At 34.7% G+C, this 22763-nt stretch overlaps 1 protein-coding gene across 1 annotated transcript; it reads right to left on the reverse strand.

Moving 5' to 3' along the window:
- Nucleotides 1-7598: 7598 nt before the first annotated feature.
- LOC125674180 (uncharacterized) lies at nucleotides 7599-19967 on the reverse strand. Its single transcript, XM_048911256.2, has 10 exons — nucleotides 19861-19967; nucleotides 16343-16498; nucleotides 15872-16142; nucleotides 15329-15437; nucleotides 13648-13811; nucleotides 13443-13558; nucleotides 12935-13078; nucleotides 11159-12686; nucleotides 10768-10949; nucleotides 7599-10583 (listed from the first exon to the last, which is right to left on the reverse strand). Exons 1-10 carry the CDS (start codon nucleotides 19942-19944, stop codon nucleotides 10065-10067), a joined length of 3273 nt encoding a protein of 1090 aa, XP_048767213.2. The 5' UTR covers nucleotides 19945-19967; the 3' UTR covers nucleotides 7599-10064.
- Nucleotides 19968-22763: the final 2796 nt, after the last annotated feature.

Below are 22763 nucleotides of genomic sequence, written 5' to 3' on the forward strand. Positions count from 1 at the left end.
AAGTCTATTACATGAAAAGCTAAATACATCTCATGTACTTCGATTGTAAATAATCACTTTTGTTGACAGACTTACTGAAGACCCTGACTTAAACAAACACGGTCATGTACATGTGACTCGTTTTTATAAATATTGTAAAATGTCCAATGGCTGTAAATGGTGGGGAAGGAAAAATAGGGGTATTGAAAATTATATAACTTTTTGGGGTCATTTATAGGGGTGTGACTGATAGGTGATTCAAGCAATCACTTCTCTTAATGGAATTCACACATCATGCTCATAAAGAAGATTATATCAGCTTTCAGTTGAATCCAATTTATTACTAAAGCAATCTCAGGTCTCAAATCTTCAAAGGATTAAAAAAAAAAATGGATATTATAACTAAGCATTATGGGCATAACTGCTCGTTTGTTTTAAAGTCAAGAATCATGATAAATAATATACACAGTCTTTGGTGTCTTATGAAATATGTTATATTAGTTCAAAGGTTTGTTTAAATTGCTTTTGAAGAAAGCTTAACCTGATAATGATTAAACAGTGAGGATAATTTAAATATGGTGCACTTAAAAGGAAAAAAATGCCTCTTATAATGGCTTCATTCCAAGTGACACACTGCTTTTTCAAAAGATGAAAACATAGCTGAGAAAAGACATTAATGAATGGGCAAAGAAGTAGCAAAAATTTGTTCAGAAAAGTTGACAGATAAAACATACCAGTTATCTCCCTTATAGAGCAGTAGGTCATATCTCCAGTAGAGTTATTCTTCTTGCAGCAATCAATAACCCACTCTGTACTGTATCTAGGTCATTTTTCTAGAAATACACAGAAAAATAAAATGGTGTCAGTAATTCTCTAATCAACTCCCTACCCAGACGACAGTACTCTCTCAAAGTCGCATTAAACACTTTCCTACCTGAAATATTCTGATTAACATTCCTAATTAAGCATGACAATTTTACTGGTAAAATTAATCCTTAAATAATCATCCATCAAGTATTGCACACCTTAATTACTCAATGGTTTTCTATAAAATACAATATCATTGTATTAGTTTATGAAAATTAAAAGTGAATACAAAAACTGTCAATTTCCAAATTTTGTCATAAATTATAAAATGGTTCCTAGTTCAGAACACCATGACATCTGACTTTGCTTCTTACTCACTTTAGTGTGCCACACTTAGTAAAGTTAAAATATAATTGGTGAGATTTCTATGGGGTATGTCAGCTAATGAGATGTCCACAGGTGATCAGCTTGCCTGCAGACATCTTTCACAGTTTTTCAGACCTTCACATAGTAATTACTGTGTCAGCTCCTGATCATCCAATTTTATATTTACTTGTGTCTTTTCTTGTGGGTTTTTATTTCTTCACTAAATACTGGCAACTGTACATATTACATTATGAACTTCAACAAGTTAGTACATTTCTTTACATGTACATGCACAAACACTAATATGATTATCAATTACTTGTAATAAAGCATACTACTAAGTAAATGTTTCAATATAGGAATTTTAATGAAAGTATCCTGAATCTTATAAAGCTATTTTACTCAGTGACCCAGGATAATTATATAACAGAAATTTTGAGTTGATATGAATCAATTAACGATACAAAAATACTTTTAAGACTCTTTTAAAAGAGAAGACCCTATCTGATTATCTTACAAGTAAAGAGACATTTAAATACCTTACAAAAATAATAATAGAGAGATTTTGTTGGAATCAGTTAGTACCCCCCTGTTGAGAGGAGACATAATGGCTGAAGAGAACAGATGGCAGGCAAGGGAGGATTAATAAATGGTGGTTTGGGGTGTAAGGTTTTGCCTTCTAATGACGCATAAGATACAGTATACAGTGGATAGAAATTGAAATCACCAAAATCCTTTAAATCTTAAAACTTTGTTGAGATTTCCATTTTCTTTTTTCTGAATGTTTACAGAGAGTTACAATGTACACCAAATAAATAAAAAAATTTCATGATCACAGTTTCCATTTTAATGATAAGATTTCTTCATATCAATTATTGGGTATTGATGGGGTCCCAAGTCCGTCATAATGTTGTTGAATACAAAATTTTATATCACAAGTTTATATAGGTTTTTAATGATACTTTTTAAAAAAAAAAAAATTCATGGTTATTATCAAAAACACTTCTGACTTATTTTTTACTTTCAAAGAAAGTTTGAATTTACTCATACTACAAAAGACAATTTCCCTTAGCACAGACCTAGCTGCGTTAACTAACAGGACCCAGTTGCACAAAGGTTAGTTAACTCTTACTGACAGTTGACTTGCTATCAACTCATATATTTATATAACAATAGTTAGTCAATCAAGTTAAACTTAACTAAATTTTGTGAAACGGAGTCCAGGATATAGGTACTCACAGTCACACATCGTAATGCTCAGACATGTTCATGTAGGCAGAAGTGCAAGAAGTACCTTCTTTTATCTTTTCCACTTCTTTCACATTTGGTTAATTGTGATTTTGATGGTAATTATAATTTACTTTATAAATACAAGATTTACCTGTGGTTTTTAAAATAAAAAATATAATACAATTGAATCGATGTAGTATACTCAAAAACAATAATACTGTACTAAACGTATTATATTTGGTGTGTACGATATTTGGCGGAAATCGTTTTTTCAACAAGTTAGCGTAGATTTGATTTAGCGCATTCCTGAATTACTTTAAACATCTAGATTTACGGATGGCATTTAGCGATGTACTTGATTTAGCGGAAGCTGCGTTCTGCCAAAGGCGCTAAATAGAATACACAACCAAATGTAACTCTTCACACTTTTTTGAAAAGTTAGAAATTATCTCCCTTTTTCGTATGGCCTCAGCTTATCCTTTTCTCTCTGTAAATAATATTTAACACAATCAAACATTTTCTGAAGGTTTAATTTGTACCGTTCTATATTTACTGTGTATGGAATAAACATATCAAACAGGATGAAAATTCACCTATCATCTCTCCCCCCCCCCCCCCAACATTGTCCTAAAAAGTTGGTACTTAAAGTGATAGACGTAAAAAAAAAAAAAAAAATATGCTTTACGTCTATGTTAAAGATTACGTAGTAAAATCATGAATTATGCAGACTGACCCTAGCTTGACCTCAGAAAGGGAACCAACTTCTCCAAACTATTCTTAAACTTTGATCTATGTTATATAATTATATCTACCTGTATGAACAAAATTGAAATATGGCAACACAGGCTACAGCAATATAAGTAAATTTCTTCCCTGAATAAATTCCAAGTTCACAAGCAGTTATTTCTTTAACAATTTCAAAATGAGTCAGAAACGGGGACAAGGGATAGGCCTAACTTTATAATACGTACATATGTAACTAACTTATAATTAGTGGCAGTGATTGCTGCTTCTTCCGTGATGCCCTAACTCACTGCATATAAGCAATATGAACAAATAAATTAAAATAAGAAATCATATTATTAATAAGTACTTTTAGAAGAACCCTTTTAGGCTTTATACACTGTACAATGAGGAGCTTCAATAAGTATAGTTTTTCAATATAAGTTTATCATTGGTTGCACTTTACTGATAGATTTACTAAAATATCAATACAAGAAAAGGTCAGACATTTATATAAATTCTTGTTAAAATGAAAAATATTGGGGAGCACTGAGACAGAAATCATTTTGTGGAATTTTATGCTTTGAGTGACCTCCCCTTGAATAGTACTGTATAAAATCATTTTTAGTTTCTTATCCAAGTTATCTGCTGTTCTAATGACTTCTTTCATAACCATGCAAATGAAGATAGATGCTTTTAAACTTGGAAATACAAGATTGACATTACCTAGCATGTAGGGATAAGACATTTTGACAACATAAAAAAATCATCTATTCGTATTGTTCAAGCAATACTTTTTCCTACTTTTTTAAATATAAAAATGTAAGTACTTACTAGAAAAATGTATAAGTATGAAAGTGTGTGAGAGGTGTTGGCAAACATAATATATGTTTTATTATTATATTGATATTTCTAAAAAAAAAAAAAAAAAAAAAAAAAATAATAATAATAGATCTAGTGAAAAATAAAATTGATGCTTTATAGTACCTGGATTATAGAAACATTTCAGTAGGTCTAGGGCCAGTAAAGCATTTTTAGTAGTGTATATTGGAATACTCTTTGATGAATACGTCATGCATTGTTTTGAAATCTATATACATATATAGATATAAAAAGAAAAGAAGAAAAAATATAATCTATCTATATATAAATAGATTTTTTTTTTCGTTTTCTTTTCTTTTTGCATCTATTAATTGATCAAAATTCAAGAGTTCTATATCATCGGGTCCCTAAATTTCACAGTCGAGTTGAACTCATGGTGTCAATCGCAAGTGATTTTTAGCGTTCAACATATCTGAAGGTCCAAATGTACGCGTAGGCCTATAATAGATGCAAGCTCCGGTCAGCTCAGTATATTCCGTTACGCCACAACTCCATTATTCGTAGGGGAAAGTAGTCCCGGAGAATTTGACGCTGTACGGAGTTTGTAATAGATGATCATGAGCTTTTGTAAATGTCAAAGTTTGACGTTTTCCATAATAAGCGCACATAAAAATGCATTTGATTTATAGTATTAAAAGCCAATATAGTCATGCAATGCTCACTGCCAGTGTACATGCCTTTAATATACCACCTTATTGCTTTGAAGATTATATTCTGTGTTTATGACATGATTTTCCACGACATATGTATTTCCCATCTAACGTGTAGAACCAGATTCTTGCTGTTTTCACGTTTGCCGCTTCGTATTTGTTGAATTCTTCGCTTCCGGTTGTACTTTCACTATAGAGAAGAGTTATTGCCCTTTGGGCGGGCTGTGCAATAAAGACAAGTTGTAAAGGGGTTCACAAGAAAAAATATGTAAATTTTGTCCCGATCAGACAATTCTGGATCCGCCCTTTTATCCCCCGTGACCCTTGATACATTGTAGTTTTCACTTAATTTATGTATGAGGGGCTGTTTTGGTATTTTCTGACATTAAATCTAAGTGATATCCGCTGTTCAGTTTTTGATTAGCCTCATTAGGTGATATTACCTCCAATCTGATTAAAATCAGATCCTCGATCCGCTCCTCTTTTTTTTCTTGTCGTAACCTCGTGTAGCGACAAGAAAAAAAAAAAGAGGAGCGGATCGAGGATCTGATTTTAATCAGATTGTATTACGTACTCAGTATTCGAATACAGAAAGTGATATCTATTAAAAAAAAAAAAAAAAGAACAAAAAGAAAAACCCCAACAAAAAAACTGAAGGTCAAAAAGTCTAGTCTTTAATTTATCTGATCAGGATATGGGGCTCACGGCGGGTGTGACCGGTCAACAGGGGATGTTTACTCCTCCTAGGCACCTGATCCCACCTCTGGTGTGTCCAGGTCCCAGGATCATGTAGCAAAATCAGACTTAAGTCAAAATTTCAATCACCTGTAAGATGTTCATTGCTTTTGGACTGAGACTTTTATATTTACAGACACTAGAAATTTGATAAAGCAATACAGAATATCAATTTTATTTGGGATGGTTGTCTTCTCAATCATTTCATTGCAATATTCAGATTTTGACTTAAGCTTAAGATGTTTCATGATCCAGGGGCTGGGTCCGTGTTTGCCCAACTATCTATTTTGTATTGCTTGTAGGAGTTATGAGATTGATCACTGTTCGTTATCTTCACCTTGCATATATATGGGGATCCGGGTTAGAATAGGTCATCAGCACCCCTTACTTGTCGTAAGAGGCGACTAAATGGAGCGGTCTTTCGGATGAAACCGCCAAAAAAAAACAAACAAAAAAACCCCCAAAAAACCGAGGCCCCGTGTCACAGCAGGTGTGGCACGATAAAGACCCCTCCCTGCTCAATGGCCTTAAGTACCGCTAATAGGCCGAAATTTTGCAGCCCTTCACCGGCACTAGTGAATTCTCCATATGAGTGAAATATTCTTGAGAGGGACGTTAAACAATATAGGACAGTCAATCAATCAAAAAAAAAAAAAATTAGATGTCTTGAAGGCCTCCAAAGCCAAAATTGTGAAAATCGGTGCTTGAATGGGGGAAAACGGTGTTTATGCCAACTTTGAAGGTTAATCTGAACAGCGTAAAGGTTGGAAATGATAACATGAATACATTTTCCAGAAAATTGTTCTCCCCTATGGATCTTTTCTTTTGTTACTTTTGCAAAAATATTATGCAGTCATCATCATCATAAATAAAGCAACGGAAGAAACTACAAAGGATTGTTCTTTGACTTTGTAATAGGCCTATTCCATCCTTTGCTTCGGTGATCGTCATATTCCTTTTCAAGCCACACCATTGTCTTGGAGGAAGGATCATTCATTATCATACAACTGAATAAGTGACATCACTAAACATTTCACCTATTCAATATCACTAAATGGCATTACATACCAAAGCAGCACCTCATGCTATTAGTTAGCATGTTATAGGAACATCTGGGAGCGTTTCTAAAAGTCGAAAAGAAGCGGGTGTAGTGATTAGTGATAAGGATAAAAATAACTGTCTTGGATCGAAAATACCTATCAATTTGAAACCTCCTCTTTGTTCAAAACAGTTTGTATTCTGGGATCCGCAACCTTCTCTTTGAGCGGAAAAGGTACCATCTTAAGTCGCATCCTATTTGAAAATGTTTTGGATCCGCTCCTGCTTTCTTCTCTCTCTCTCTCTCTCTCTCTCTCTCTCTCTCTCTCTCTCTCTCTCATAACAGTGGGGTACAACTCACATAACGTCTCCCTCTAGATCCATCAACAAAGAGTAACACTTGACTGGTGCGGAGTGAGGTACTTATAACATATTTGAAAAAAAAATTCATACTCGAATTTTGTTACAAAATTCCGTCATAACATATTCACGCCACAGTGCTAACTATCGCCATGTTCACAGCATAGCAAATTTTTCCTTTACAACCAAAGAAATGAAGAAGAAAAACCCAGGAAGTAATTTTCTCGCAGATCTATCCTGCTATCCTGGCGACCACTTAAAATCTGACCGCTCCCGATCATGAAAGGATCAAAGATTTGATCAGAAAGGTGGATGTGCATACTTCAATTTCTGTTTAATTCTAATAAAAATATCAATACTGATGCTTTCTCCCAGGCACCTGATCCCACCTCTGGTATGTCCAGGGGTCCGTGTTTGCCCAACTCTTTATTTTGTATTCCTTGTGGGAGTTATGAAATTGATCATTGTTCGTTATCTTCATCTTTCACTCAGCTAATCGGAAGATAATTCCACGAAAGCTGTTTTTATTGAACATAGAAACTTTCAGACCTACGTCAAAGCCCCAGGAATTGGTCAGGACAACACTAGAGCGGACCAAACGTACTAAACCAAGCTTCTGCTGTACGCATTTCTATGCAGCACGGACATACACCTACTGAGGAACTCTGGTTACGACACGGAGGAAACGTATTATTAAATGCCTAGATGCTGGATGCAAAATGTAGAAGCGTAATTTCATCGGAATGCGGTACTTCAATATCACACCTCTTATTTGTCGACATTTTATCCAAGGAGCCAATACACTATTCCAATAGAAGAAGTCTTCTATATTTTGTTGTGAAAGAAGTTTATTCTCATAAAGCGTTACTATGACAGAAAACATGTTGATAAAATATATACAATAAACTATGTATGTATACATTGCACACAAAATCATGCACGTCCAATTGGAGAGTGAATTCGGTATAATACATGTACTCAATATTGATATTATTCCTATTATTTTACAGAGTTTGCATGCTGTTTGTCAACCCCGGCCAAGGTCGCGAGACCAAAAAACTTTGGTACCCCAAAAAAGGGTTAATTATTTTACGTCCTGTCGAGAATTTTCCCTTCAAATTGAGAGTCAACAGCTGAAGGGGAAGTACCACAAATTTAGATCTATGCCTAGAGCTCAAGGCTGTACCAGTGAGGATCTTTAACGTGCCAACGGCGCCTACAGTGAGACGGGATATTCATCTTCAAAAAGGACATATTCGAAAGACTCGTGATTCTTGCGTCTAAATACCGAGCGTTTGACTAAGGAGCAATCACTACCTATGTTGATGTTTTAGGTTTCAGTGGGGCTCTTACTCACGACCTCCCGGTTGCGAAGTGAGCACTCTGATACTGACCGACCACGTCACAAGGAATATACATGGTTGAAGGTTTTCAATGTGGGTTAAAAACCCCAAGGTCAAAATCAGGTGGTCAAAAGTTATGGTACCAAAAGAAAGGTCTTGTCACAAGGATATAAAAGACCAATCATCATCCATTCAAAAGTTTTGGTCATAGCAATATTTTGGCGGACATACAGACGGGTGAAAATAGCAAAAACCTATACGACCCGAATCTCCTATTACGTCATAGTAATATACCTCCACATCTGCTTCGTACTTAGATATTCTACTGGAAATGAATATTAACGGCAAATGAACAACTTAACTTTATGACAAAGGGGATGATCTTCATCGTCAACTTACCATATTTATGTAACAATATTCCATGATCACCCACATAATTATGGTGTTTATATCTCTCAAATGATTCTATATGAAAGAGATTGTTCTGAGTATGATAACCTTTTAAATTGAGACAGGTTACTGACAAACAAGTTGATGTTACAGGGGTTTCAACAGTTTCGTTTAAAGTCAGCATTTCGCAATTTATATGGTCGTTATAATGATCTAGTTTGCCAATACAACCTATCATTGGGTCAAATGCTGTCTGGCGTGTTTCATACCGATTGTTATAGGCCGTTCTTGGCATACCGATTTTGACTACGGATTACTCTGTTTACCTGATCAAGATATAGGGCTCATGGCGGGTGACCGGTCGACAGGGGATGTTTACTTCTCCTAGGCACCTGATTCCACCTCTGGTATATCCAGGGGTTCTTGTTTGCCCAATTCTCTATTTTGTATTGCTTATAGGAGTTATGAGATTGATCACTGTTCGTTATCTTCACCTTTCATGTTAGCAACAAACAGACTAGTGAAATATGTCGGTTTTAGCATAACGCTGTTGAATCAAGTTCACATGCATACATATTTGTCGAAACATAAATCTCAAAACAAACAATAGCTAAAATATTTGCATCAAATATGATTTGCGTAAATCATCAAATGTCTAAAAAAAAATTATGGTTATAATTTACATAGTACAATGTATATAATGAGCAATGTAAATTGAATGTACAATAAAAGAAATAAAGAAAAATAAAGAATTGTCATATTTGCTGCCATTAATAACACAAAACATAATAAAATTGCTGCGAAATATTTGATTTTTACTTAGGTAAAGGTTTGACCTCAGTTATGGTATACGGTAATGTGAGCCATTAAAATGGAATGAAAGCAGTATTTGTTTCGCTCATGCAAAAGCACATATTATATAAACCATTTACAAAATACTCCTTTTTTCTTTACCTTTACTCTCTGAGATCTGATATTTACCAACATTGTAAAGGGAAAAAAACCGCAACTTCCCTACAATGTTGGTGACCCGTCAAATCCGCTGTGATTATAACTATAATTTTGTACTATTTATCTCTTTGATTTTGTTTACATTCGATTTATCTGCATTGCCTTACAAACACATTCTAGTACATTGCGTAAAGTAAGAAAAATTAGAACTGCATGTACATCGAAACTGGATGTCACAAGATTTTTGGAGTTGACGGAAAGGGTCGAACTCAGGCTCATTTAAAACAAACCCATGTATTTAAAAAAAAATATTAAGGTAGAACTCATTTTCGGTTCAATGCAATTAAAAGAAATATTTAATGCAAGAAAAATTGAAAACTATCGTCTTCATTCTTTCGCGTATTTGTGTAGTCGTGCAAAACATATATATATATATATATACATATATATATATATATATATATATATATATATATACCTGGTAACCTAAAATGGAGCTTTTTATAAATCATGGTGTAAATATTCATCATCCTTAAAATACCCCGTTGAGATCGAAATATGTTTTTACCTTTACAGCACCCTTTCAAAGTAACCATACATTTTGCACGTATTATTTTTCATCATTTGTAAACACATTGTCATCCAGTGAACCTGATTGCATGGATACAAGTCGCCTTCTTTTGATGTGCAAGTCTTCGGTACTGCAGAATGAACTCATGGAACCCGAGGTCAAACTTCCAATTCCACTATCAAGCTTGTCTCGTTCCGATTGATCGATTGTAGGAAGATGGGCTTTCAGAACAGAATCGTTTTCGCAGGAAGAAGTAAGCAACTTAACTTTTTCGCATTCAAAATTCATGCACTCTTGCGAATTTCTATCATCATCTGAATAATTTTTGTTGACATTGTCAGATCGATCCTCCTCGTCTGTGATATCGATGGATGAGGATTGACCAGAGGAGCTGCCAGAGGTCGACTCATCCCCTGAATCAGAGTCATCGTCCGACTCGGATTCTGAATATGTTTCAAAACTTTTTCCTGTTGATGCCAGACGCTCACTTTTTGTCATCGTTTCATCAATGCTCCTCCATTTCCGAATTTTCTTGTTAAATTTACCAGATTCAAAATCCTAAAAAGAGCAGGGTATATATATATATATATATATATATATATATATATATATATATTGTATAAATATTCTTTTGTTCAAATAATGTACCAGGTAGCTAATATACTTTTCCATATATCTACGTGGATATCTTTGTTATTAAATATTTAGTTTATTTACAAATACAAATATTAGTGGCACCCACCTGATAAAATTGTTTTATTTGCTCCAGTCCACGTCCATCATTAAGGACCTTCAGAGTAAGTTTATGGAATTTCACGATGTCTTTGTATACTGGATCTGTGACTGACAATCCACCTATTCTTATCTGACACTTTGCCACCTTATAGTATTCTAAAGCTTTCTTGAAGCATTCCAACTGGTTTTCTATCATGAATAATTTTAAGAACAGAGGTAACAAACAAATGATTAAAACAACGACATTTTCCAAGAAAATATTAGTGTATCATTTTCTATACTTTACTTTAAAGATAGATAATAAATAGTTCATTTGATATCAATTCGAAATGCAGATTTATTGTGCAATCATTAAATATTATAAATCATTTCCATGAAGATGTTCTTTCACATTTTACCTGTTTTTGGATTCTTTCCTCTTAAGAAATAATAGCGCCCAATATTGTGATAAGCGTGTGTCAGGTTTGCGTTAGGGGGGATCGATACGTCCTTTCTAATTTGCAGACTTTCTGACAAATCTTGTTCGGCATCATCGTATTTCTCCATTCTCAGATACAGCTTCCCACGATTAGTTAGTTTCTTTGCTCGGCTTTCTGATGGTATAGGGTCATAATGAACAGCACGAGTGTAATATTCTTCAGCTTTGATCAAAAGTGGACTGTGGGGTTCTTCGCTCAAATGTATTTGTTTTTGCCACTGTGCAACCAGAGCAGTTGCGATGTTTGTGTAATAGACTTGCATGTTAATTCCCACTGCCTCAACTTCCTCTTGCGAAAGCTGCTCTTTTGCTACTTCGATTGCCTTTTCATGGTATGCCTCGGACTTTTCAAAGTCTCTTTGGTTATAATAAATTACGCCAATAGTGTTATATATGTTTGCAATTTCTGTCTTGAACAACGCCGAGTCTTTTTGATAATATGAAATAGACTTTTCCATCATCGTCAAAGCATCTTTATAATGGCTTGTAGAGTTCAAAAGCCTTCCCTTCATCCAGTAAAAATGTGCCAAAACAGGATCAGCGGTTCCTTCTTCAAGAAAGGCATTGCTGTTTACCAGATCCTCTGTCTCTCTTAATAGTTTATGGCATTCGTCAGATCGATCGATATCGAAATATAATCTTGTTTTCATCGTTTTGAAATGTATTTCATCCAGGACGAAGCCATTTTCCTTCGCATATTTAATATACTGATCATAAAATTGATTTCGTTCGTGATCACTCAAGACCGCGGAACACAATTCATCTTTACGAAATTCGCTTACCATACCTGGCGAATCAACGCACACTTTTTGAAGATTTCTACCAGATGTAATTACATAGTTGAAGAAACTTTGAATGTGCGTTTTGTTTTCAATAAGACTTTTCTGAAATTTTGTTGGATGTGTATGAAGATCCAATGATATTGACAGAATCACTTCATCGAAATATTCAATGAATCTATTTTTTGCCAACTTGTGAAATTTGTCGTAGCCTTCCTGGGTATCAATTTCATTTATCAAGAACTGGACGACTAATGGATGCAAACAGTACGCTTTAGATCGTCCGACAGAAAATTCCTGGACTGCTATTTCCACAAAGTGGCAGCTTTTCAGATGCACAAGATCAAGGGACGTCAACGCTTTTCCCCTACTCTTGCTTCTACCAGCAATTGCATTTGCAGCATAGATGTCAAACTTAGCTGTACGGAAAACTGACAGCATAACTAGATATCGACGGAGCTCCCTATTCAAACGGTTGAAGGATTGCTTCAAGCACGATCTAACTCCAAAACTCTGTAACCCCCCTGCGTCATGTTGGGTCATTTGGAGGTTAAACAACAACTTTTCTGCTGTTACATCTGTGTTTCTTATGCTGTTACACAGCGACAATATGGCTAAAGGACAATTTCCACATAAAGCAACAATTTTCCTCACTGTATCAACACTGGTCTGAAAAATGTCATACTGAGTATTTAAATTTATGTTGATGAATATTCTGAAATGTATGTACTCGTATATGTAAAAAAAAAAAATTAACACTTTTTTTGAAATATTTCGACCGTGTTACCGGTCTTCTTTCGGCATATTTATTTACCATAATATGCATATTCATGTGTGTGTGTGTGTGTGTGTGTACACTATTAATGTGATATTGCAATAACAAAGTAAACATTGGTCTTCTTAAACATTTCCCTTACCTCCATTATAGGAGTCATTCTAAATAATACAATAGCTGCTTCCTCACTTAACCCTCTGATTTCAGTTTCTTGAATCAACCCACTAAGCAAAGGAATTGTATTGCTGTTCAATAGTTTTTCTCTCGCAGTGAAAAGTATCCGCATCTGAAAATGCAACGGACATGAACAGGTGAACATAACAAACATATATCAATCCCACAATTCCTTAAAGAATTCAAAATAAAGAATAAGGCAAACACGGACCCCTGGACACACCAGAGGTGGGATCAAGTGCTTCGGAGGAGTAAGCATCTCTCTGCTTATACTCTCCGTGAACCCTATGTCTTGATCAGGTAAACGGAGTAAAAATGTTTCTTCAAAATTTGCTTTATGAAATGATAGAAAAAGATCAATAACCAAACCTTTCTTGCACCTTTAATGAATAACACAATTTGATGAATAAGCAAAACTTTTCTGACCCCTTGATTAATAACCAAAACCTATTTGAATCTTTGACTATGGTACATACGCTATTCTCACGAGGACTTGAAGCCAACTTTTGTAGTAGCTGCTGAACAAAAACAAGAAATCTTTGTCTGTCCTTCTCCAAGATATCGTCAATATTATCAAACAACAAAACGGAATCTGTAAAAGTAAATGTGTATATATACCATCACAAGTGAATATCCTTTGAACAGAATAATGTGAGAGAAAGCAAAAGAGAGAAAACATACTTGTCTTTTGATCACAACATCTCTGAAGAAGCAATTCTTTCAATTGCGTTAAATGATTATTTTCCACTGTATCGTCTGTTGATTGACTACTAGCAGAAAATGTCAGATTTTCTCCAAGCCGAGTGAGAGTGTTGCGTATCAAATCTCTCAGCGTTGTCTCCTCTCTAGTACAAAAGTAGAAACACATAACCATGCTTTAATGTCTCATCTCTTGTGTAGCCTTAATCATTATTTCAACACATAAAAGGTGAATATAACGAACAGTGATCAACCTTATTACTCCTATAAGCAATACAAAATAGAGAACTGGACAAACACGGACTCCTGGATATACCAGTTATTTCGAATTTCAAACATTTCGGTTGAGCATCACTGAAGAGACATTATTTGTCGAAATGCGCATCTGGTGCATCAAAATTGGTACCGTATAAGTTTTACATATGCTAGTTTGTCAGTAGCCTGACTTGCTTTAAAAACTGATCATATGCAGAACAAGATCTTGCATATCGAATCAGTTGATAGATATAAACACGATATACAGGTGATAATGGAAAATTGCTCCATAAATATGGGAAGTTAACGATGGAGAAGCTGAAATCACCCTGTTTATCATAAAGTTAAGTTGTTAGTTTGTCGTTAATATATATTTTCAATAAAAGATATAAGTATGAAGCAGAAGTGGATGACTCTGTGATGTCTTTTATTTCGAGTTCACGGGGATATATCGAATCGACATATAAATGAAAGTTATCATTGTTAAGAGATAAAACGTCGTCAATATATCGTAATGTTCCATCGAAGGCCAAAGCAAGAGATTTTTTCTTCTCACGTAGAAGGTTTTTTAATTAAATTCTGCTTCGTATGAATATAAAAACAGGTCACCTAACAAAGGATCACAATTCGTGCCGATGGGAATTCCAACAGACTAGAACAGTACGAGGATATTGTCAATGAGGAACTCCAGCATCTTTTTTATTTCAACTTCAGAGTACTTGATCGTGGGATCAGGTGATAATTAACAAAGTGATATTTTTGGATGACTAATCACTAGATATGGATATTTCCGTTTTCAATTTATATTGAAGAAGCAACTATCTATTATGTCAAAATGTCTAGGCTTTGATTTATCGTGAGGAATGGCCGTGTAAAGTGTTTAAAGGTCGCACGTTTTTGATGTTATTAATTTGAGAAAAGCTTTGCCATTTCAAGTTTACTAAAAGTTCTTTAGAATTATTTAGAATCCACATTTGATTTAAACCACTTCTTGCATATGTAGTGGCACAGTACGTTTGAAGTTTTTCCTTCACAGCTGTTAATATCGTCGTGAGGAGCAAAGATAGAGACTAGGTAGAACACTTACTGGATGCAGCAATGTATTATTGTAAGGGTTTTTATGACGTTTAGAAATCTGGTATAGGTACGGTAATTTCTATTCATTCGATCCATTGACTGGGATATGATAGTCACACATAAATTGTGAAAACACCAAGATGAACTGTTCGTGGTTCATCGTTGTCTTAAAACGTTCGTTGTTTTCCTGGTTGAACAAGACCATGAAACTGAATTATCAACACAGTACAGTTTTTTGTTAAGAAAGAATTAATAATGGTGTCCTTAACTTTTTGCATTAACAAAATAGCTTTTTCTTTCAATAAAATGTCAGGCGATGAGTTCAACATACCTCAGGTCTACCTTGTGCACATTCCATTTAGCTTCTATGTAAAGGTGGCGGCAGATTTCCATGGCCAAACTGGTTTTCCCCATACCACCCATTCCACAAATCAGTAGTCCTTGAAAGAAATAAAACCTAGAAAATTCAGGGTCTATCAAAATCATGTTCAATACTCTATTTCACAATAAAACTGAATTGTTTGCTAAATTCCTGAAATGAAATTAAAAGTATTTTGTGCAACAAAATCCAATAACTAGATTCTAGAATAAATGATTCTCTAATTGAATGTAAAAACATTCCAAATATTTATAAATGAAAATGCTGACTTGAAATGTATAACATCTTACATTAATTGATAAGCTTGTTTGCATGCATTTGAGGAAATGATAAAGTCAATGGTTATAATCAAGGATCATTAAATTGTGGCTCGTTTTATTCTAATATGGTAACAGTAACATACATTTATTCTTTTCAAACAGGATTTAAGGAAAGGTAGGTATGCAATAGGATTGCAATGAAAGAAGCGATGATAGTTTCTTGGATAAAATGTACCCTTTCTCTCGTTCTCCTGTGTTAACGTTTCCAAAATATCGGCAATTTCGATTTCTCTTCCAACAAAGCATTTTGCTCCCAGCCCCTTTTCAGTAAGTTTATCGTCATAATCTTTCACATCTTGCAAGTATCTGCGCAACTCATCACTAACTTTAGTAACACCATCATCCACATGAAGTCTAATTTCCTCGGTTAGGTTGATGAGAAATTCCACCACATGACAATGCTCACTATAATTATTTTCGAGGGTCTCGAAAAACTGCTCTCCATTCTGTAAAAAGAAAGACAAAGATTAGTTTCAATTTGGGGTACAGACCTCAAATTCCCAAACTAAAGTGTATATGAATTTGAGTTGTAATTAAAATTAATTTTCAATAAAAAGAAATAAAATTTTGCATTATATATATATATATATATATATATATATATATAAATCATATCCCGAGGTTTTTAAACGTATTGATATCTGACCTTCACTTCTCGTCCTACTTTTGATGTCGATAAGATCAGAAATTCTCGTTCAGTGTCTCTGTCCGTATTGATGATATCGATGAGTCTGCATTTGATTCCATTCCAGGCATCTAAAGGTTGGCTTCGAACTCGTCCCCTGCCTAGCATAACCTCCATCTTGAAAGAACAATATACATTTCTACAAATCACACTTCAAATAAAGTGTTTATATCCGAACACGATATAACTGATATGCAAATATTCATTCTCTGGTTAACACTGACGCAGAAAGTTAAAGTGGTATAAAGTGATTGAAGCTTTAGTGGCAGGAAGACTAAATCCAGATTATGTAGTGCCCGCATATGTAGTTTAGGGACCTTGATCGTGTGCAAAATACAAATTGTTAGATATGAAAACTTGCAATTCACAAAAAAACCCACTAATCTACAAAGAAGACTTAACCTGATGTTATTTGAATCATCTTTTCAAGTTTTTTGTTGTTTTTGGTTAGAACACATAACAAAAGAAGAAGAATTCTAGGATCATCGTGGCCATTCAAAATCAGTCAATCACCTTGACGGCTATCAAAATACGTCACAATAGCCGACACGTCATTGACATTGGACACTGAGAGTAGTTCTGAAGTGAAGCTATTCAGATTACCAAGCATAAAAAAAAATAGTTACTAGTATAACCTTTATATTTTTGCGAATGGAGGAATTCAACTAAAGTAGTGGATTGAAAGGAGACAGGGTCCGGCCACTATTTTGTGACCAAAATTGAAAATGAATTAGTAGAACAACAGCAAAAATATAAGATTTGACAGACATACAAACAAATGAATAAAAATAAACAAGTCAATAATGTGTTATTTATTGATTCTATTATGTTTAACATATAGCTTCAATGGCACATAAAATCCTCGAACCTACAAATCCTGGACCCGCCACTGAAAAAAGTTATTCCTTTAATAACTTATTACTTTCCGATAGATTTTGTCTTCCATTTCTGTATTTCTTTCTGAAGAGTACGTTTGGAGTAACAAGAAATCCAAACACTGGTATTATGATTTAAGTCTGCCAGCAATAGAAATTTAAAAAAAAAAGACATCAAAACTGATAGGTGTTAATTCCTGTTACAATACGAGGATTGTTCGATATGTAATGTGTATTGTACCACAGCGCGATAACGCTTTGCACAACTTCGTGGATGATGATAATCTTGAGCAAAGGTTTAACAAGTCGGTATTACTGAGATGTTATGCTAAAAAAGCTCAAGGAATGTCATCATCAACGACGCCCTGTTTCAGAATTTAAGCATGTTCGTCTACTTCATGATAATGCTCCCATATACATCTGAGCTTGTGAAGCCAATTTTAAAATCGGAGAAGGTTACGGTCTTGCCATACCCACCAAATGTAGCCCCAAGCGACTTTTTCCTTTTTCCAAAACTTACAACGTTCTGGTCGTCGTTACAAGTCCCGACAAGCCCTTGGCTCAGCCATCAGTCGGTGCCTCAGAGGTCTACCTAAATCAGCGTACTGTGACGCATTTCAGAAATGAATTCAGTATGTATTTCAAACCGCGTAGAATACTTTGAAAGGATGTAATGTTCATTTCACTATTTAAATCGAATGCTTGTGATATATCGTAAAATACACATAATATATCGAACAGCTCTCGTATATTGCAGAGCAGATTGATAATCAATATTAATGTGAAAGCATCATCATGTGCGTTCAATAGATTTAGTTTGCTCAAATCATGACGCCTAGCACCCGTGTGAACCCCAAAGATGGATTTAAAGTTTTACACAATAAATATGCATAAAAACATCTCTCGAACTGCTACTACAGGAAAGATTAAACATCTTTTAAAATGTAGGATCAGTTTCTATCAAACATTGGGCCAACAGTCAATTTGTGTCACAATGGAATTCAAGTTTTACAATTGCAAATATACTTTTGAAGATATCATGTTTTACAAAATTAGGAAAAGGGTCGAATTTGTAAAATTGATGAGAAAACATCCTTCTGCAATGTAGATTGATGTTCCTTCAGTTGGTGCCTTCTGGAGTTGGAGGTCGTTATGTAACCACTATTGATTCAACTAATCAGTTCAAATCGCTGACCCTTTTGTCTAGGGTAGGAACACAATGAGAGAGAGAGAGAAAAAAAGAGAGAGAGAATATATGTTTTGATCGTAAGAGATTACCTTCCAATGTGTCGTCTGTAAATTGAATATTAGTAAAATACGAGAGTGTGCTGCTTATTACGATTATCGCTGTGCGAAATCTTTGTATTTGTAATTCTTAACCATTTTTATGGAATATATTTTATTTTACCTAAAATGCAATGACATGTTGGCGATATAAATTACATAATCCAACATCAAAAGGAAAATAAACAATGAAATTGTGAAGAAATGCAAGTTTAAAAGCATATACATTACAACCAGGGACACTAAACAAAAGGCTAGAGGGATTGTTAATATTTCATATTATCTCATTATCACAATATGCACAATATCAAGTTACTTTGATTTAAAATTCAAGCTGGCAGCTACTACTAGTTGTACACTCAAGCAGAGTCATGTTGTCACAACAGATGTGTCACGCAATTTTTTAACATTAACAACTGACAAAATAACTGCACTATGAATTAGAATTTTTACAGCAGTGATAAGGCAGAAGATGGACTGTGGTCATCAGCCTGGACAGTAGACTATGTAGAACAGCTCACTAATAATGCAGGGTTACGTGTTCAATTTTCAGTGTAGCCACATATTCCTAATAATTCCTCTTTCTATATGGTCAGTTAGATACATAAAAAGACCCTAAACCCAAGAGTATTGACCATATTGCTTCTTGACCAACGGAGTTTGCGTGATTTAAACCGCTGTAAAATGACTACATATGATAATACTAACGACTTAACCAAGCAAAAATAGCATGCAATACATGTAAGTACTAAACTCTAGACTTCTTTGGATATTTTTTCCTCTGTGCCCCTCACAGTGTTGTTGTACCCACTATAGGGCACTTGTTTTAAAGGCTTGGTGACCCTCAAATTCCTTATGTTATTTTCCCAAACTTCCTTTAATTCACACCACTTTAATCGGTGAGCTTTTAAAGTGTCAGCCTGAATATCAAAGTAACTCTGTAATGTTTTGAACCCATGCAGACCATGTTTGTTTTTGAAATATTGCCCTTTTTATGAAAATTATGTGCGTCTCAAAATATGTCGGTCATTTGACCAAAAACATTTGAATTTAATTCTTAGCAGTTATAAAACATTTTTGAACAACGAAGTTTTAATCCCAAATTGTGTATCTTGTCAGTGTAAATCGATTTCACGAGTGTTACAGATAACGTGTCGTGAATTGACCTGTTTTAGAGTGCATTCCACTTCAAGCGTCATGTTGATTTTATTTTTGACCTACATATAATATTACAAAATTTCTACGACTTGAACATTATTCAAACAATGTCTGTCAGAGGTTGATTAAATCATAGGATTAACTGTCTCTACAAAACCTTACCTCACTTCGTAGTATTTGGACTTCATCGACTTCCGTGTCAGAGCTGAAATGTTTAAATACAACCTTGAAAAATCCGATACGCATGTATGCTTTCCGGCGGTCGACTCTTTCTCCGTTTGTAAAAACTGATATACATTGATTAGAAATACACGTACATATTCTTTACAGATGCCCTTACAATCCGGAGAATTAAGAGAGAAAATCAGAACACTATTAAAGAATGATGCATTTCATTAAAAAGAAATCAATAAACTGCAATTGTTGGAAGGAAAACAAAGGGGGAGTAGTGAATCTGGAATAAAAAAAAAGATAGGGAGTCTGTAGGCCGCTTTGAGGCCTCCAGGAGTTCTTACATGGGATAAAGCGCTATGCACATGTCTCAATTTTTAGTGCTTCACCTACAGCTGCAACGTCGGATACACATGGGTGATCTCGTCTTTTACTTATCACGTGATGAATAAAAAACGAGATCACCCGTGAGTATCCGACGATGCTACAGCTGGTGACGTCTCAATATATGTGAAAAATTCCCTACGGGACGAAAAGCAGACAAACAAACAACCAACCTTTCGTTCCACAAAGTTGTTTAGAAAGTTGGTACACTTCACTTAAAGATAGTGATATTTATATACAAGATATTTCCAGTAATTATTATGAGATTACAGCTGAATTTCAGAACACCGTGGCATGAAGAAATACTATTATTAATTTGTTGAAATTATTTTGAACATCACTTAGCATTTAAAAAATCATCAGTGCTGGTTTTGCTATTGAATTTTCCAGTGGCACAGTCAATGCCAGACCTTTTAAAAATCATGGGGGGGGGGGGCAAATCCATATTCAAGGATTTATAAATCAGCTTGATTTGGGACATGGACCTTGATACATTGAGAAAACATTCTTGCAGTGTTAGCAGCCCTGGTTGAGTCCATTTGGCCATCCCATAGAACCATGAGTTCACTCAGAACCCTTGATATTTGTGAGGATGAGAAGAAAATTCAGCATGATACATTAAAATTTTGTTTAAATAGTGTTTTTAGGCCTTATTGAAAGATGAGCTAGGCTTAAACGGCTAAAATTGAAGAATGTTATTTAATGAGAAAATAAGCGTTGTAAGTTATATTACCCTAAAATGAGGGGGTGGGGGCATGCACAAACTGCAACTGTACATCTGTTGTTTGAAATTAGAGTAGATCTAGGTATATTTGAAATTTCATATACTGTACTCAATAAGTCATTTTTTCTTGTTGGATTTGAAAGCTTTATTCAAACTAGTTTCTGGTGGTTCTGCGTCCTGATTTAAGTGACCATGACATCAATCTGTATTTCGGCGTCAGCTCTATCCATATTATCTGGCAGCAAGCACGGTGCCGAACTTCCAACGACCACTTGCTTTTTTAGTGATATACTTTATGGCGCCTCTTTCCTTCGGCTTGAGTTGGAGTTTTGCATAGTCTGACATTGTTTAAGAGATTCTTCTAAACTTAATTCCTAATAGAAGCGGTATTGTCATCTTTCTACGTGTCTTCGCTTCAAAGTCGGTCTCCTCGATGATGAGTTCTCCCAGATTTTCCTGCCAGTTCTTCTAAATGTCAACACACACAGTAAGAGGTGATCTGTCAAATTGATTTGTTTGTTTGAATTGTCTTCTCCCATCATGCCTTGATAACACCACTTTCTTCTTAATGAAGACCTGGTTACAAAATTTCAAATCAGCCATACTTCAAGATACCTGACCTGTTTTTGTGATTTTACGTGGCAGAATTCGTTATGGGGCTTCTGTAAGAGAAGAAATATCTTGATGTGCCTTCAACTCAACATTTAGATATATCGACAACGTTTTAACTATTAACTATAGTCATTTTCATTCATATGTCGATTCGAGGTATCCCTGTGAACTCGAACCGGGGGATATTTGCACTTGCAGTCCTGAGTAATAACACCTCTGACCGACAGCTCACTCATGCTTAGATATTTTGTTGAACATGGATGTTAACGGCAAATAAACAACTCAACTTTATGACAAACAATAATAAAATTTGCAAAATGCTAACTTTAAACAAATCTGTTGAAACCAATGTCACATCAACTTATTTGTCAGTTGCTTGCCTCGATGTAAAAACTGACAATATGCACAACAAATTCTAGCGTTTTGAATCAGTCGGGATACACAATCACCACAGGCAGGTGATGATGCAATATTGCTACATAGATCTGCGAAGTTGAGGATGAGAAATCATCCCTTTGTTAGAAAGTTGAGTTGTTAGTTTCCCGTTATCATTTATGTTCAGCAAAATAGTTAAGTATAAAGCAGATCTGAAAGACTCTGTGGTGTAATTTACTGGGATATATCGAATCAACATTTAAAAAATGAGTATTGTTAATAACACTTTGTCGATATATCTCATAGGCCTAAATTTGAAGCCCTTCACCGGTCTTGGTGAGTGAAAAATTCTCGAACGAGACGTTAAGCAAGATACAATCAATCAATCAATCAATTAATCAATCTTCTCATGTAGAAGCTTTTGAAAAAATTCTGATATTTAGATATATCGACAACGTTCTATCTATTGATAATGATAATTTTCATTCCCTGCGAACTCGAAATAAGAAAATGATGTTGTTAAATAAAGGATATTATTAAATAAAAGACATCACAGAGTCGTCTACTTCAGCTTCATACTTAGTTATTCTATTGGAAATAGATACGGTAGTAACGGCAAACGAGATTTCAGCTTCACCATCGTTAACTATATTTATCTATATTTATTTAGCAATATTCCATTATCACCTGCATATGGTGTGGATATATCGCAACTAATTCGATATGCAAGAGTTTGTTCTGCATATGATCAGTTGGGTTTTTTTTTATCGTGGCAGACTACTGACAAAGAAGATGATGG

The sequence above is a fragment of the Ostrea edulis genome, chromosome 3 (assembly GCF_947568905.1).
Source record: "Ostrea edulis chromosome 3, xbOstEdul1.1, whole genome shotgun sequence".
NCBI classification, from domain to species: domain Eukaryota; kingdom Metazoa; phylum Mollusca; class Bivalvia; order Ostreida; family Ostreidae; genus Ostrea; species Ostrea edulis.

Coding starts and splice junctions, on each gene's coding strand:
- LOC125674180 (XM_048911256.2), bottom strand. CDS start 19,944: ATGCGTATCGGATTTTTCAAGGTTGTATTTAAACATTTCAGCTCTGAC. Junction 13,812..15,328: donor GTGCACAAGGTAGACCTGAG/GTATGTTGAACT, acceptor CTTTTGTACTAG/AGAGGAGACAACGCTGAGAG. Junction 10,584..10,767: donor AAATAAAACAATTTTATCAG/GTGGGTGCCACT, acceptor TGCTCTTTTTAG/GATTTTGAATCTGGTAAATT.